The sequence below is a fragment of the Anabrus simplex genome, chromosome X (genome assembly GCF_040414725.1).
Source record: "Anabrus simplex isolate iqAnaSimp1 chromosome X, ASM4041472v1, whole genome shotgun sequence".
NCBI lineage: Eukaryota > Metazoa > Arthropoda > Insecta > Orthoptera > Tettigoniidae > Anabrus > Anabrus simplex.
Window position 1 is genome coordinate 111,570,614 of NC_090279.1, and position 18,748 is coordinate 111,589,361.

The 18,748-nt window shown below is 39.9% G+C and overlaps 1 protein-coding gene across 1 annotated transcript in view; it reads right to left on the reverse strand.

Annotated features, from left to right (window-relative positions):
• The window catches only part of LOC136886015 (hemolymph lipopolysaccharide-binding protein), an 84,814-nt gene extending 69,722 nt beyond the window's left edge, over positions 1-15,092 (reverse strand). The window contains exon 1 of the mRNA XM_067158726.2: positions 15,038-15,092. Within this exon, the coding sequence (XP_067014827.2) occupies positions 15,038-15,070 (33 nt within the window). The 5' untranslated portion in view covers positions 15,071-15,092. The remainder of the gene's footprint in view (positions 1-15,037) is intronic.
• Between the last annotated feature and the right edge of the window lie 3,656 nt (positions 15,093-18,748).

The following is an 18,748-nucleotide window of genomic DNA, read 5'->3' on the forward strand; positions in this document are numbered from 1 at the left end:
TACACTACATTCATATATGTTTCTTCTTTTTTTTTTTAGGTACGACCAGAATATTATCATTCGAGTTTCAGGCTCGAACGCACGCATTTTATACATCCGAGTAACAGTTTGCAGCGCGAAGATTTTAAGGTATGTCTGACCTCTATTCGTTGAAACTTGGTTTCTTCTAAAACATCGTAACTTTAGTCTATTGATAAATAGTTGTTCTCTTTAATCCTCACGCGGGGTACGTACATAGCTATGTCTGCCCTCAACAGGTTGAAACTTGGTTTCTTCTAAAACATCATAACTTTAAGCAATTGAGTTGTTCTCTTCAAACCGCATACTATAGACGTGGTATAATTTCAAACACGTACACATAGCTATGTCTGACCTCAACGGGTTGAAACTTGGTTTCTTCTAAAACATCATAACTTTAGTCTATTGATAAATATTTGTTCTCTTTAATCCTCGCGCTATAGACGTGGTATAATTTCAAACACATGCACATAGCTATGTCAGCCCTCAACGGGTTGATACTTGGTTTCTTCTAAAACATCATAACTTTAGTCTATTGATAAATAGTTGTTCTCTTTAATCCTCGTGCTATAGACGTGGTATAATTTCAAACACGCGCACACATAGCTATGTCTGCCCTCAACAGGCTGAAACTTGGTTTCTTCTGTAACTTTAGAGTATTGATAAATAGTTGTTCTCTTTAACCCGCATACTGTAGACGTGGTATAATTTCAAACACGCGCACATAGCTATGTCTGCCCTCAACAGGCTGAAAATTGGTTTCTTCTAAAACATTGTAACTTTAGTCTATTGATAAATAGTTGTTCTTGCATACTATAGACGAGGTATAGCTATGTCTGACCTCAACGGGTTGAAAGCTGGTTTCTTCCGAACATCGTAACTTTAGTCTATTGATAAATAGTTGTTCTCTTCAATCATCATGCTATAGACGTGGTATAATATCAAACACGTACACATAGCTATGTCTGACCTCAACGGGTTGATACTTGGTTTCTTCTAAAACATCTTAACTTTAGTCTATTGATAAATAGTTGTTCTCTTTAATCCTCGTGCTATAGACGTGGTATAATTTCAAACACGCGCACACATAGCTATGTCTGCCCTCAACAGGCTGAAACTTGGTTTCTTCCGTAACTTTAGAGTATTGATAAATAGTTGTTCTCTTTAATCCTCACGCTATAGACGTGGTATAATTTCAAACACGTGTACATAGCTATGTCTACCCTCAACGGGCTGAAACTTGGTTTCTTCCGAACATCGTAACTTTAGTCTATTGATAAATAGTTGTTCTTGCATACTATAGACGAGGTATAGCTATGTCTGCCCTCAACGGGCTGAAACTTGGTTTCTTCCGTAACTTTAGAGTATTGATAAATAGTTGTTCTTGCATACTATAGACGAGGTATAGCTATGTCTGCCCTCAACGGGATGAAACTTGGTTTCTTCCGTAACTTTAGAGTATTGATAAATAGTTGTTCTCCTCAATCCTCATACTATAGACGTGGTATAATTTCAAACACGTACACATAGCTATGTCTATCCTCAACGGGCTGAAACTTGGTTTCTTCCGAACATCGTAACTTTAGTCTATTGATAAATAGTTGTTCTCTTCAATCTTCACGCTATAGACGGGGTATAATTTCAAACACGCGCACATAGCTATGTCTGTCCTCAACAGGCTGAAACTTGGTTTCTTCTAAAACATCGTAACTTTAAAACTTGGTTTCTTCCGAACATCGTAACTTTAGTCTATTGATAAATAGTTATTTTCTTTAATCTGCATGCCATAGAAGAGGATAATCTTATAATTTCAAACTCACAGCAATGTCTAACCTCTATAGGTTAGAACTTGGTTTCTTCCGAACACCGTAACTTTAGTCTATTGATAGAATAGTTATTTTCTTTAATCTGCATGCCATAGAAGGGGATAATCTTATAATTTCAAACTCACAGCAATGTCTAACCTGTTCAGGTTCAAACTTGGTTTCTTCTGAACATCGTAACTTTAGTCTATTGGTAAATAGTTATTCTCTTCAATCCTCATGCCATAGAAGAGGTTAATCTTATAATTTCAAACTTACAGCAATGTCTAACCTCTATAGGTTGGAACTTGGTTTCTTCCGAACACCGTAACTTTAGTCTATTGATAAATAGTTATTTTCTTTAATCTGCATGCCATAGAAGAGGATAATCTTATAATTTCAAACTCACAGCAATGTCTGACCTGTACAGGTTCAAACTTGGTTTCTTCTGAACATCGTAACTTTAGTCTATTGGTAAATAGTTATTCTCTTCAATCCTCATGCCATAGAAGAGGTTAATCTTATAATTTCAAACTTACAGCAATGTCTGACCTGTACAGGTTGAAACTTGGTTTCTTCCGAACATCGTAACTTTAGTCTATTGGTAAATAGTTATTCTCTTCAATCCTCATGCCATAGAAGAGGTTAATCTTATAATTTCAATCTTACAGCAATGTCTAATCTCTATAGGTTGAAACTTGGTTTCTCCTGAACGTCGTAACATTAGTCTAATGATAAATAGTTGTTCTCTTCAATCTTTCATGCTGTAGAAGAGGTTAATCTTATAGTTTCAAACTCGCAGCAATGTCTAACCTGTACAGGTTCAAACTTGGTTTCTTCCGAACATAGCAACTTTAGTCTATTGATAAATAATTGTTCTCTTTCAATCTTTCATGCTGTAGATGAGGTTAATCTTATAATTTCAAACTCACAGCAATGTCTGACCTGTACAGGTTCAAACTTGGTTTCTTCTGAACATCGTAACTTTAGTCTATTGGTAAATAGTTATTCTCTTCAATCCTCACGCCATAGAAGAGGTTAATCTTATAATTTCAAACTTACAGCAATGTCTAACCTCTATAGGTTGGAACTTGGTTTCTTTCGAACACCGTAACTTTAGTCTATTGATAAATAGTTATTTTCTTTAATCTGCATGCCATAGAAGAGGTTAATCTTATAATTTCAATCTTACAGCAATGTCTAATCTCTATAGGTTGAAACTTGGTTTCTCCTGAACGTCGTAACATTAGTCTAATGATAAATAGTTGTTCTCTTCAATCTTTCATGCTGTAGAAGAGGTTAATCTTATAGTTTCAAACTCACAGCAATGTCTAACCTGTACAGGTTCAAACTTGGTTTCTTCCGAACATAGCAACTTTAGTCTATTGATAAATAGTTGTTCTCTTTCAATCTTTCATGCTGTAGATGAGGTTAATCTTATAATTTCAAACTCACAGCAATGTCTGACCTGTACAGGTTCAAACTTGGTTTCTTCCGAACATAGCAACTTTAGTCTATAGATAAATAGTTATTCTCTTCAATCTTTCATGCTGTAGAAGAGGTTAATCTTATAATTTCAAACTCACAGCCATGTCTGACCTCTATAGGTTGAAACTTGCTTTCTTCCGAACATAGCAACTTTAGTCTATAGATAAATAGTTATTCTCTTCAATCTTTCATGCTGTACAAGAGGTTAATCTTATAATGTCAAACTCACAGCCATGTCTGACCTCTATAGGTTGAAACTTACTTTCTTCCGAACATCGTAACTCTAGGCTAGCACACTTACCCTTTTATATCCTATTATTACTATGTGTGATGCAAGTGCTAACGCTACATTTATATATTTATTCTTTTTAGAAAAACCATGGAGAAGATTAACCAGCTAGGTCATATTTCAACTCCAACTACCAAGCCGTTAACAAGTCTACCGCTAAATGAGCAATTTAAAGTAATTTCACTACGAAGATTAAAAACGAAATTTGGAGAAAGGATTTTATGTGTCTGCGAAGACTTTCAAGTTTTTTTACCTAATAGATTTAGCGTGCTAACTGATTTAGAAATAGAAGAACTAAATCAACGTTCTATTTTCATTATATATCACGGCATAGAGAACAAATCTTGTGTTATTAGTTTTACTGATGCGTAAAAGCATGTACATACAAGAATTACATCGAGAAAGCAAAAGTATGCAAACATCACTACAAGTAAAATCATTCATGATAAAACTAGTACATACAAGATGTGAATAAATACTGTAGAATTGGCATATTCTTTTATTTTAGATTAGGTATTACCTTCTCCTCCTACTCCTTCCTCTCGAAGAAGAATAAGAGCAAGAAAGAAGATGTTGATTAAATTCGTAAGTATGTTATCGTCTAGCACAGTAAGTATGTTGAGAAGAGATTTTTTCCTAAACTCCGCTTGATTCTAGTCTTGTAATATAGTGTACTACAACATCGCACTATTGTATGTGTATATATGTTTTTTGAACAGTGGTATGTATTCAAGTCTAAACTTGCACACTCTCGCTTTGCGATGCATGTTCGATAAAGATGTACCTTGACAGAGTAAGTAAAGGTAAAGGAAGTTATACACATCAATTAATGTTCTGATCACATGTTAAGGTTAATGACATCGAGTGCAGTGTTGGATTCTAGTCTTGATCACTTATCTAGTGTTTTGAGCAATTCAATTAATGTTCTGATTACATGTTAAGGTTAACAACATCGAGTGCAATGTTCGATTCTAGTCTTGCTATGTTTTAATCTCATTTCATGTTCTAATCACATGTTGAAGTCAACAACATCGAGTGCAGTGTTTGATTCTAGTCTTGTTATGTTTTACAATCTTGTTTTTTGCAATGCATGTTCGATAGAGGTGTACCTTGAAAGAGTAGGAAGAGTTCGATTCTAGTCCTGCTATGTTTGAACCTGATTTAATGTTCTAATCACATGTTGAAGTTAACATCAAGTGCAGTGTTCGATTCTAGTCTTGTTATGTTTTACAATCTTGCTTTTGCAATGCACGTTCGATAGAGATGTACCTTCACTGAGCAGGAAGAGCAGCTCAGTAAGTATGTTGAGAAGAGAATTTTTTGTTTTTCTAAACAGTGCTTGATTCTAGTCTCGCAATGCTGTGTTCTGCAACATCGAACACTAGTATGCAGTTCAAGTTGTAATAAGTTTTGAACAGTAGTATGTGTGTGTTCAAGTCTAAACATGTGTCACTGCGGGTATGCGAGCGGATAACAGCCGACGAAATTGCCCCGCATAGGGCAGCACGGTGCTCTGTTCATTAAAAGATGGCAGATGACAGCTAACGAAATTGCCTGCATGATAGCAGCATAGTGCTCTGTTGGTTAAAGATGGCAGATGACACCTGTCAAAAAGCACATGGCTTTGCTTCCAAACAAGAGCACGTGGAATTTACCGCCACAACAAAGAGGGCAGCACTGTACTCTGTTGCTTAAAGATGGCGGATGATGGCTGTCAAAAAAGCACGTGAGTTTGTTTCCAAACAAGAGCGCGTAAAATTTTTCACCACCACATTTCAAAGGTATCTAGCTAAAGAGGGTAGCACGGTGCTCAAAGATGGCGGATGATAGCTAACAGAACTTTTCAAATTGCCCGCTACTACGTGCTTAAGGTAGTAGCCATAAAGAGGGCAGCACGGTGTTCTGCGGATTAAAGATGACGAAATTACCCGCATGATAGCAGCATGGTGCTCTGTTGATTAAAGATGGCGGATGACAGCTGCATATAGCTTCGTTTCCAAACAAGAGCACGTGGAATTTGCCGTCACCCGGCAGCACGGTGATTAAAGATGGCGGATGACAGCTGTCAGAAAAGCACATAGGTTTGTAAAGCACTTGGAATTTGCCACCGCTACATAGAGGGCAGCACTGTTCTCAAAGATGGCGGATGACAGCTGTCAGAAAAGCGCATAGGTTTGTAAAGCACGTGGAATTTACCACCACCACATAGAGGGCAGCACTGTTCTCAAAGATGGCGGATGACGGCTGTCAGAAAAGCGCATAGGTTTGTAAAGCACTTGGAATTTGCCACCGCTACATAGAAGGCAGCACTGTTCTCAAAGATGGCGGATGACAGCTGTCAGAAAAGCGCATAGGTTTGTAAAGCACGTGGAATTTGCCACCACCACATAGAGTGCAGCACTGTTCTCAAAGATGGCGGATGACAGCTGACGAAATTGCCCGCAGCACAGTGCTCAAAGATGGCGAATGACAGCTGTCAAAAAAGCACGTGGCTTTGTTTCCCAACAAGAGCACATAGATTTTTCAAATTGCCGCCACCACATAGAGTGCAGCACTGTGCTCTGTTGATTAAAGATGGTGGATGACGGCTGTCAAAAAGGCGGGTGATAGGTGATGAAATTGCCCGCAGCACGGTGCTCTGTTGATTAAAGATGGCGGATGACAGCTGTCAAAAAAGCACGTGGCTATGTTTACCAAACAAGAGCACGTGGAATTTACCGCCACCACATAGAGGGCAGCACTATACTCTGTTGATTAAAGATGGTGGGTAGTAGCTGTCAGAAAAGCACGTGAGTTTGTTTCCAAACAAGAGCACGTGGAATTTGCCGCCACCACATAGAGGGCAGCACGGTGCTCTCTTGATTAAAGATGGCTGCTGTCACGTGGAATTGCCTGCCACCACAGGTATCTAGCTAAAGAGGGCAGCACTGAGGTTTGCGATGCAAGATGGCTGCTGTCAAAAAAGCATTTTTCAAATTATCCACCACCACAAAGAGGGCAGCACTGTGCTCTATAGATTAAAGATGGCGGATGACAGCTGTCAAAAAACACGTGGCTTTGTTTACCTCGCGCTAGTTAGGTTAAGTTGGTAGCACTAAGGTTTAGACCCGTCAAGATAGCAGCACTGCCGATGACAGGTGACTAATTTTACAGCTACTGCGATATAGAGGGTAGCACAGTGCTTTGTAGTTTAAAGATGGCGGATGACAGCTGTCAAAAAAGCACGTGGCTGTCAAAAAGCACGTGGCTTTGTTTACCTCGCGCTAGTTAGGTTAATTTGGTACCACTAAGGTTTAGGTCCGTCAAGATGGCAGTACTGAGGTTAGCGATGCGTTGTTGTCTGTCAAAAAGCACGTGGCTTTGTTTACAAATCTGTCAAAAAGCATGTGGCTGTCAAAAAACACGTGGCTTTGTTTACCTCATGCTAGTTAGGTTAAGTTGGCACTACTGAGGTTTAGGCCCGTCAAGATGGTAGTACTGAGGTTTGCGATGCGTTGTTGTTGATGCGAGCTGTCAAAAAGCACGTGGCTTTGTTTACAAATCTGTCAAAAAGCACGTGGCTGTCAAAAAGCACGTGGCTTTGTTTACCTCGCGCTAGTGAGGTTAAGTTGGCACTACTGAGGTTTAGGCCCGTCAAGATGGCAGTACTGAGGTTAGCGATGCGTTGTTGTCTGTCAAAAAGCACGTGGCTGTCAAAAAACACGTGGCTTTGTTTACCTCACGCTAGTTAGGTTAAGTTGGCACTAGTGAGGTTTAGGCCCGTCAAGATGGCAGCAGTGAGGTTAGCGTTGCGTTGTTGTCGATGACAGCTGTCAAAAAGCACGTGGCTTTGTTTACAAATTCAAATCTCGCGCCAAAATTCAAATTTCCCGCCAAAATTCAAATTTCCCGCGGGCGGCGGCGGCGGCGGAGGCGGGCGGAGGCGTGCGGCGGAGGAGGCGCCAGAACTCTCCCATTATATTACTCGCGCGGCAAGCGGGTGAATTATAACTCAGTGTCCACGACCTTGTCAAAAAATGTGTACCCCTACTACCCTTCCTCACAGCACATGCAAAGTCTCCACTACTTGCCGCAGCGCTATAAAAATCGATTAGCCGCGATGAACGGCATTTTGTGCGTATTTCCGACAATAATTAAGTTAATAATTAAAGAAATAATGAGCAGATAAGACAAAAAAGCTTGTACAAACAGCTTTTTATAAATAATTCCCAGTTCCAGCTGGCTAAAGTGGAAAAAAATGTAATGTTTATTCCAAAAAGTTGGGGGAGGGTGCGACTGTCTCTCCTCGCCCCACCCCCTAATCACCGCTACTGTTTGTAAACACGCCAAAGATGCAGAAAAGGAAATTTAATAACATATTAATTTATACACGTGTAGACATTCCACTCGATAATAGAGTTGCTTGTATGAAACATAAACTAATACTGTTCGGTGAAATACGTGTGTAGGGGGCATTGGCCAGGTTGTCCAGATTAAAATAAAGTCTGTGTATTTGTCGCTGCTGAACACACTAGCCATTGCCGATATGCAGACAGCTGTACCACACACCAGCCTAGAAATATGCGGTGAAAACGATGTTTACTAATGCAAGGGGTGCATTAGACCTGTAGCGCTGAGTAACATGCTGCGAGCGAGAGGCTGGTTCTTATATCTTCATATTCTGACGTAACCTACCCGCTGGCAGTAGTGCGCCTGTGAAAATCAGTTGGTAGATATCCCATTCATCATTTGTGCATGCGGGACATTTGTAAGTAGAAAGTACGGCGTTCTTGAGCCACATGGTATACTGTATATTCGTTAAAGTCGATTTGTAGCGACGTGAAAATTGTGTGTTTGCCATTATAATTAATATTTTACATCGACAGTGACTCTCAGCAGGAAGGGATCCTTCTCCAACTCCGTTGTAACCAGGACTAGTATAATATAATACTGTAGAATACGGCAGCGAAGCACGGGTACATTTGCTAGTCACTACATAAAACTAGGTAACATGGCAGTAATTAGTTTATTAAACACCGAACCGGACGGCGTACGTACTCTGCTCTCATCGTACTAACATGTTTCCAGCAGTGTAGCGTAGCGGATGTGATTCGGCATTCGCCTAGCAATCGACGGAATGTACCAGCGGCGCGGCGGTTCGAATCCTGCATCGTTACCGTATTTTTGCTTCGGTTTGTTATTTGAATACATAAACACAGACCCACGTTTGCGAAAAAACAATAGAATGACGCTGTTATTCATCTTGTGCCGTGCGCATACTCCCCTGGTTAGAGCTTGAATGTACTGTAGTATCTGCTGCCATTAGGCAAGTTTTCCACAGAGTAATACATTGGCACACTCCCCTGGTTAGAGCTTGAATGTACTGTAATATCTACCGCCATTAGGCACGTTTTCCACAGAGTACTACGTTGGCACACTCCCCTGGTTAGAGCTTGAATGTACTGTAGTATCTGCTGCCATTAGGCATGTTTTCCACAGAGTAATACGTTGGCATACTCCCCTGGTTAGAGCTTGAATGTACTGTAGTATCTGCTGCCATTAGGCATGTTTTCCACAGAGTAATACGTTGGCATACTCCCCTGATTAGAGCTTGAATGTACAGTAATATCTGCTGCCATTAGGCATGTTTTCCACAGTGTAATACGTTGGCGTACTCCTCATTTATGGGACAGCAAGACAAAACGCGTGCGAGGCACTACGTCTGTACCAGGGAAGGTATCCCAACAGGCGACACCCGGTCGCTATGACTTTCCGTCCTATTGAAAGACACCTAAGGACAGCTTGCGTGATTTCCAACCAGCCACTAGTCCGCGATAGCCCAGTTAAATGGGGTGAAACAGAAGAGGCAGTTCTGGAGGCAGCTCGTAATAATCCACACATCAGTACAAGGGCAATTGCACGTCCGTCCGTCTGGCGAATACTGCATTAACATAAATGTCAACCAAACCATCTGGAGCTACACCAAGAGCTCCATTTTCAAAGCTCGGTGGCTATTAGGCAACCTAGTGTTTCGCCGACGTGTCAGGTTCAAATGATCTAGAAGGCACACGCATGTCTTCCAGTGTTTAATACGAGTATAACATTACGGCGTCCTACCATGGTGAGGCGGTAAATACCAAGATGTCCGGTTGTGTTGTCTGAGCATACCGACAGGGCAGATGTTTTCAGGACGGGATGAATATTGTGGGTCGCATAAAACTACATTGGAATGCGCGGCAGATTCACGCTGTATAATTATGTTACATTTAAAGGGGACCCGGACCTTCCTATACCGCCAATGTTAAATGTAAGGAACATTTCCTTCTAAACTATTAACACCAGAATGATGAAACTTTTACAGCAGCACAATACACTTATTTAACATCATGTATCATAGGGATTTTAATTTATTTCTATTTTCTGGAAAGATACTAATTATTTTGTTACTGAAAATAATCGGCACATTTTTGACATAGTTTCTTTGACATAAAATTCATAATCAATTAAGTAGAACAATAAGGCTATGGTAAAAGGTGTATATTGTTATTGTTTATAATCCCTGAAAATTTGAGGTTTGTATCTCCAATAGTTTAGGAGAAAATGTTCCTTATGTGGCAAATAAGTAAACTTGTGGGAAACGAGGTTCAAAGTTTCAATTAGCTTTCTAGTGGAGTCCAGCACCATAAGAGGGGTTTTCACTGTCACTAGACATTTCTTCATCTAGCCTTCTTTTAACAGCTTTCATTGTTTGTCTGGCTTGCCTCTCACACTCCTTTTCTTTCCTTTCAGCATTCCGTTTCCTTTCATTGTCCATCGACATCATAGCACGGACCATGTACTTCCCGGGCGTCACTTCCAACTTCTGCAGTACATCACACTTTACAATGTTACCTTTGTTATATGTAGCAATGGCATCATATGCACCAAAATGAAGAATAAATATTTCCACAAACACATTTTTGGGGATTCTGGTCCAAATGACATTATTCACACTTTCATTTTGATTTTGCGTACGTCCATGGAGACATTTCTTCAAGAGTTCAGTTGTGGAAAGATCGCGGAAAATTGGCTTTATAGTCTTCATGACAGCTTCTGGTAGACTATGATGATGCGTGTATACACGTTCAGATCCCTGATATTTGTTGTACTTGCACCAGGAATTGGGTCCCTTTGGGCATAGTCCATGTAGTGGTTTCTGGTCAGTCGATAGGGTGTGGTAGAACAATGCCATTACAGCTTTCTTCATTGCCTCAACACAGTGGGTATTTTGCCTTATCGCCAGTCCATACTCTCTGCAGTCTGTTGATTGTCTCATCTCTCAATCTTTTAGCTCCACCCAAAGGTTTTCCATCACTTAGTATCTGGCCCTTCATTGTGGTCTTCAGTCGACGCAATCTTGCTCCCATACGTTTCTGAACGTGCCCTATGCACTCCTGTTTAGTAATGGTGACATCATTTCCATAAGGTTTCAGCGCAGATACAGCAGCAAATGACTTGGAATCACCATCACCCAGGAACTGTACGTATCTGACATTGTACCACTGGAGAGAGCGACTGAAAATATCTTTCACACCAGCAACTTCCATGCCTCCACTAGATCCACTGTAATTCTTTCGACACATGTCTTCATGCTCATCCTTTAGTCTTTTAGGACACCTACAGTGCTTAGATTTAATTATAACATCTATAACCTTTCCACTATCAACACTTGTCGCCGTAATCACCCCATTTTGTGAAGTGTGACCGCGTTTCTGCCAAGTACCGTCTAGTGCGACAGTCAGGTCCCGAGGATTCTGAGCGTCAGGGTTTTCTTTATTTAGTTCCACAGCCTCTTCCACTGCTTCTTTCATGGATTCTTGGGCAATATCTTCAACACAGGATCCAACAACAAAGTTATATTTTGAGAATTTCCTTGGTGGTGGTGGTAGATTCATTACACCGCAAAACATTTGACCTGCAGTTGAGCCCTTACCGATTGACCTCAGAGCATAAACACATCTAATATTTACATCATAGTACGTGCTTTTCTCACTACCAGGTTCATCTTGGCCTATTTGTACATGTTCTGAACTCCAAAATGGAACACTGTGATGACAGTCAGTACAATGGAGACAGATTTCTGCAGCAAGTCCTTTGTGACGCTTGACAGTCAGTGACATACTCATTTTGAAACATTCCTTACATAGTACTGAATTCTCTATCGCCTTTGAGAGTAATGAAATGTTGATTATTTCATTCACATTATCCTCACTGCACTGTTCCAATAAAATGGAATATTTTTCAGTTGATCCATATAACTTCTTGCTTGTGCTAGGCACCGGAGTCGATAACACTTCATGCATAACCTCACTATTTTCAGAATTATTACCTACGGTATGAGAAATTGTCACAGTTCCACTAGTGTACCTCCCAGGAGGCTTCTTTTTCTTATAAACTCTATTACTAAATCGAGGCATGTTTGATAAGTTCCAGTTACACAACAGAAAAGTAGCACAATACTTGCAATAACCACCAAATTACTCAATGTAAACAAGAATATCCAAGGAATAAAGCAATGGTATAAAACAATTGCCTATCAAATCATGTAGCCAACACAAGAAACATATCCTACATACATAATACAATCACTTTGGAAAGACAGAGGTATGAATAAGAATCTTTTCACTGAATACGTATCCATGGAAATTATGTGTGGTGACACGCCCACTACAACATATTATTAAAAAATATTGTTTTAATACTTTGAATTGAGCTACTGGGAATATTGATATGTCATTTTAAAGAGGAAAAGCTGTAGTATTTTTGTCCACAATAAACTGAAAATCGAAAATTTCATCATTTCTAGGGTCCGAGTCCCCTTACATTAAGTACTGTATATTTGCAGTTCGAACACGAAATACATTAAACCTGTAGTTTTTCTTTTTCTGGTATTTTTCGAACCAGTTGTTTGTGTTGAAGCCGGGTTGTTTCGAACACATTTTGCGTTAGTAAACTGTTTCCTTTCTACCACCGACAGCACAGTCTATGTTGTTCTCCAGGTAGCTTGTTGATAATGTGCAGTAGATGGTTTACCTCGTTATGACTTTAGTTGCGTACTTTCCAAACCGACTCACTGAAATGGAAATTGCATATGGCTTTTAGTGCCGGGAGTATCCGAGGATATGCTCGGCTCGCCAAGTGCAGGTCTTTTGACTTGACGCCCGTAGGGGACGCACGCGTCGTGAAAAGGATGAAATGGTGTTGAAGTCGACACATACACCCAGCCCCGTGCCAGCGAAATTAACCAATGCTAGTTGAAATTCCCGACCCTATCGGGAATCGAACCCGGGACTCCTGTTACCGAAGGCCAGCACGCTAACCAATTAGCCACGGAGCCATTTAGCCAGATACCGATTCACTGTTCACTGCTTCCGGAAAGTTTTTAGTGATGCTGTTGACTATTGCCACTTCCGTACCGTACCGTATCTAGAAACAATTCAACCTCAGTTATTGTCAGAAAGAAACGTATTTTGACCATACGTCAAAGCTGGGAGGCGTTGTTCGGTATCTCTTCTTTCTGTCAATAACTGAGGCTGAAGGGCATATATCAAGAACATAACGAGATAGATTGTGCATCAATTACTCAATGAAAGTGGAATTAAACAAGACAGGAAGAAAACAAACAAACAAACAAACAAACAAACAGAAACGACTCAATGTAAGGGCAAGAGTTATACTAAGTATAAAGTCGACCGGCTCCCATAACATCATAAGGAAAGGACCAAAGATCCTGGACTCACAACTCATCAGAGCGATCCACTAATTATTATAACGGAGAAACGCGTTCGGGGAATGAGTGCCACCATTTTGTTTTTTGAAATGTGCCGACATTAAAACAAGGAATATCAATGTTTATAAAGGGAATAAAAAGTATCTCCGCCATGATATAGGACACTGATAAGTACAAGGAATGAATATATCAAAGAGGTATAAAGGAACAGTAATAGCAATGAATTCAAACCAAACTGAGAGTAATTACGAATCAAGGTGTGGATAATTATACATAAAGATAACAGCTGCGTTTCTAGTTCGAACTGTTCGCGTAGCGCGCGTCTCTTTTGCTTCCCGTTCTGAATTTTGCCTCTCGATCACAGCCAGCGCATTCTCGCCTCTCAGCCGTCATTGCCTCCCTCAGCAATTTCTTTATCTATTTTATGGAGTGAAGCAATTTTCTCCTTCCGCGGTAGACATTAGTTTGGATCCAGCGATAGCACATTGGGACGTACTAGACACTCAAGTGTGTTTAGAGATCAGTCTGCTATCCTTCTCGGTCACAGTTTACTTGTGACCGAGGCCCTTTGATACAGCAGGCACCTTCTACACAGATACAATTTCATTATTATTATTACTCTTATTGTTACCATTATGTGACTGTAATTTGAGTTTCGATAAGCGAATTTTTTCTAATTGCATTGTCGTTCATTATAAGAGGAGTGTGGTTTCTCTCTACATTCCCTGGCTCTTTGGGGATAACTAAACGCAACTTGCTGCTGGATGCGGTTTTAGTTATCTTCGCTCTCTGTCACTGAAGTAGCATATTACCTTCAGAAGAGAGATTTACTTTCATTTCTTGAGAATGTTTCTGGTTCTGTTTCTGGGAGATTATTAGCCTGGCAGCACCATCGAATGATATGCGGGTATAGGAATTGCACAAAACCAGCGGAGGAGATTTTGCCATTGCTTTCCTCACCTAATAACAACACCAGTGTGCAGTCGTGTTCAAGACCAGCCCTACCTCAAAAACTTTCTTACTGTCAGAGCCATAAGTAGGAAGTAACCACAGAGAGACTTACTGGCATATGCAATAGATGCTAGTCCAGGCGGATGACAAGTGCCATCAGGAAGTGAGGTGGTTTAAACCTGGGGTTGCCGTTCTTTGCCCTTTAAATCGTACTTTTAATTCAGCTGACCGACAGGCCAGTGGACTGACTTCCCCTTGTTCTCTTTATTTTGTGCTGTCATGCCCACCAGTGTGGGGTATCATTGTATCATTACAACGTATTGTCTATGACATCTGGTTTACTTGTTCTTTGTTTTTGCTGTAACTGTCGTAGTTTTGCATGTTTTTTTTCTTTTTTTCCAATTGAGAATGGCTATTTTTCTCCGTTAAGATCGATTAGGTTGTGTAACTGTAAGATCTGGAGAATAATAAAAGTTTACTTACCATAAGTAGGATATAAACAAAATACACGATTGTAGGAGTTACATAATTTTCTGAACATCGACAGGTGGCATTTCAGTAGTACTTGCGTTTGGACACACAATTTTTTCCGGCATGAGACTACTTGTTAACTAGCCGTTAGAGATATTCGTGCAACAATGAGAATTATCGACTAGGTCGAATTGCTTGTACTATGTTAGGGCGCATGAATGCAGAAGAAAGTTATGAAAAAAATACAAGTATTTGAAAGCAAAGACTCACCAGCAGGAGCAGTAGGACACAGATGATCTTCATATTGTCGTAGGGCGTATTCTGACAATGGTCAGTGCTTGCCTTGTTGAATATATACCTTAAGGTGTGTTGCAACATGAGATGTTATCGAGTCCTTACAATTTTACGTGTGAATGTCGACGTGTCGTTCTCTAGGAAAAACACGACAATGTAGTTACTAGGCTGAAAGATAAAGGAAAGTACATGATAATATTGTATTGGATTCACGTCCTGCTGTCTCATTTTACGATTATCGGAGACAAAGGAATGTAAGTCATATTACAGGAAGGTGTAGTTCAATACTTCATTTCATAGTATGACGTAGATGCCTTCTTTCCGAACTAAAAAAGTTAGTAAAAAGATACTTGACAGTACCGGCCATTTTCTCATAATGTCACATAATTCAGTGTGAGGTAGCAATGCATTGTGTTGGCCTACAGTGCGATTACTTATCCCAGTACACAATATGTGGATTCTTGATGTGTTATCTGCTCTGATTTTAATCTTTGCAATAGTAAACATAATAATAATGATGACCGCAGTACGTGTCGATGGGGTAATTACTGATGGTGCATCAACAAACCGGACTGTTTGGAATTAACTTGGCATAACAGGGAAGAAGAAATGTTAAATAATTCCATTGCAAATTCATCAGATGATAATAGAAATTATGTATTTTTCCTCCTGTATCTAACCTTTAGAAGTAGTTAGTAGTCACTATTTACACATTACGTTGTCAGCATATTTACAGGACTCCGTTTATTATATACCTAACTCCTCTAATATTATTAATACATGAAAGAATTTGATCTTGTAACTAGCTCTTACATAGAGTATTTTACAGCGGTATTATTATTAGTGTTATAATAATAATAATAATAATAATAATAATAATAATAATAATAATAATAATAATAATAATAATTATTATTATAATAATTATAATTATTATTATATTATTATTATTATTATTATAATTATTATAATAATTATAATTATTATTATTATTATTATTATTATTATTATTATTATTATTATTATTATTATTATTATTATTATTCCGGGGATTATGTGGAACGCAGGGATGGTGAAAGAAGGTGCGGGCTTGAATGGGTCTAACTTCAATATCAAACTTAATTTAAAATTTTAACTGACGGTTATATTTCTTCAAAAAACAACAAGTCAACAAATAACAACATATCGGGCACAAAAGCAATTTTGAAACAAGGCTAGGATAATCCAAGATTCAGAACTTTAACAATTTTTGGGGCTTCAAGCCCCTAGTTTACAATGTCAGATATACCGGATCCAGTTTACAAAAATTAAACACAAGGAATCATTTATCCAAGGGCAGAAATCCCCTTAATTCAAGAGCACTCGCCCCCTCAATTACGATGTCACGCCTCACAGAGGCACCCTTCACAATTACAAAACTTGAAAAGAGCTAACAGGCTCTCCGTTTCTTCCAACCTACTCGAGGCAACATCAAAATTTTACACTCTGGCCTTCCATGGCCAGCCTACAATTTGAAACAGGGGTAACTAGTACCCAACCTATAGGGCCTCTGTGAAGTAAGAATAACAGGTTAAGTAAACGGCCCGAAACACGAACTGAATGGAGGCGAACACTGCGCTCCAGATAATGAAATATTAAAACCGATAGGGCTCTCGGCCCATGAAGCAGGGGTTATTCTCAAACTACTGAGGTGGCTCGCATGGAAATGACTTTAACACATCGCAGGAAGAGAACAGTTACGGAAACAAAGTCACCTCGAACCTAGATGAAGGGGAACTCGAGAGGGTAGCTCACTCTCTATCCCAGATTCACAGTTAAAGCTTTATGAAGTTTTACATTAGCCAGAAGTAAATTTTCATTTTAGAAAAATCGGTTACATCGTTAAAGATTCGGATCTTCCCCGTCGAGTTGAGCTTCGGAGGTAGCTACAACAAGAAAGATATAATTTATGTGGCCATTACCTTATAGATGTTCTGCTCCCGACGAAAGAGGCCGCCCGCCTCCTGCTTAAACACACACACTCAGAAAAGCGACGATCAACTTGCAAGGAAACGTGAAAAACCGCAGTTTATAAACCCTCAGGGAAGGTTCGAGATCATTAAGACTAAACCAACCACACCCTCTCAATTTAATTAGTTAATCTCAAAGTTACACTCAGAATCGAACAAGAAGCCTGTGAGAGGTTGCGATTGACCCGTTCAGCCAGAGATGGTTGAGGATTATATGCCGAAGTAGTTACAGGTGATATAGACAGATCAAAACAGAATTTACGGAGGAGGTTGGATATGAAGTCTTTAGCACTGTCAGAAACTATATATTGTCAGGGACCAAAAGAAGCAAATATGGTATTAAACAAAGAAGGGTGGACTGAGCGGTTGCCAGCTTTGTCGGAAATAACCAAGAAAATCTCGTGAAACCATCTCTACACACTAAAATGAATTTGTTGGCGTTCCCCTTTGATTGGGGGAAGGGTCCGACGTAGTCTATATAGAGGCGTTCCATGGGACGCGACGCTTGGTGAGATGATAATAGACCTAGCTTAGTGGACTAGGTGGGTTAACTAAGACAGCAAGATTTACAATCTTTTAACAATTCTTGAATTTCGCCGTCCATACCTTTCCAAATGAACATCCCGCGGATCCCTTCCCGAGTTTTGAAGATGCCTAAATGGCCCTGGAGTCTCATGATAGTACTTGAAGATCATAGGCTCAAGAACAGCTCGAACCACTACTTTAATCTTTTGATCATGCCCCGACGGGCAACACAAATCCCGTTCCTCAACACATAAGGGACGACATGTTCCCCAGAAGAAAGTGTTTCAATAATAGGGGCCAGCACAGGATCTTAACGTTTATATGTTTCAATGTCATTAAACAACATGGGGGTATGACTTAGAATGGTATTAATAACCGAAGGCATGTGCGAGGGAAGAGAATAAAAATCTTCCTCTTTGGTGGTCTCCACGTCGTGAGAAAACATGCGGCTTAGTCTAACCGCAACAACATTTCCAGATCCTCTGATATGCCTAACATCAAACTGGAAGGCAGAAATCCTGATGGCCCAACGGGCTATACGACCAATACGACGCGGCCTAGCTAATACCCAACTTAAAGCTTGATTATCAGTTTCTAGGTCGAACTTGACAAGTTCCAGATAGAGTCGGAACTTCTCTAGTGCAAATAAAACTGCCAAACCCTCAAGTTCATAGATGAAATATTTGGCCTCTTGGGCCAATGATGTCGCCTTCCGAGTTCAGTTTCCTGAAGATGCACAGCAGCCACTGCCGATGATTGGGCATCGGTTTGAACGATGAATTTCTTCGAAAAATTAGGCATAGCATGCACAGGGGCGGTGCAAGGAGCTAATTTCAGATCTTCTAAAGCGGTTTCTTGAGACGGCCCCCATTCAAATTTGACGCTTTTCCTACGGAGTAAGTTCAAGGGCGCCGCTCTGTTAGCGAAGTTAGGAATAAATTTTCTGAAGAAATTCACCATGCCGATGAATCTGGATATACCTTTGATATCCTTAGGGGGTTTTAAATCACGGATGACCTGTGTTCTAGAATGATCATTAGAAAGCCCATCGGGCGACACAATATGCCCTGGGAATGACATGGAATGTTTAGCAAAAGCTACCTTAGATAACTTTACAGTCAACCCGGCCTTACGAAGGCGATTGAGTATTTCC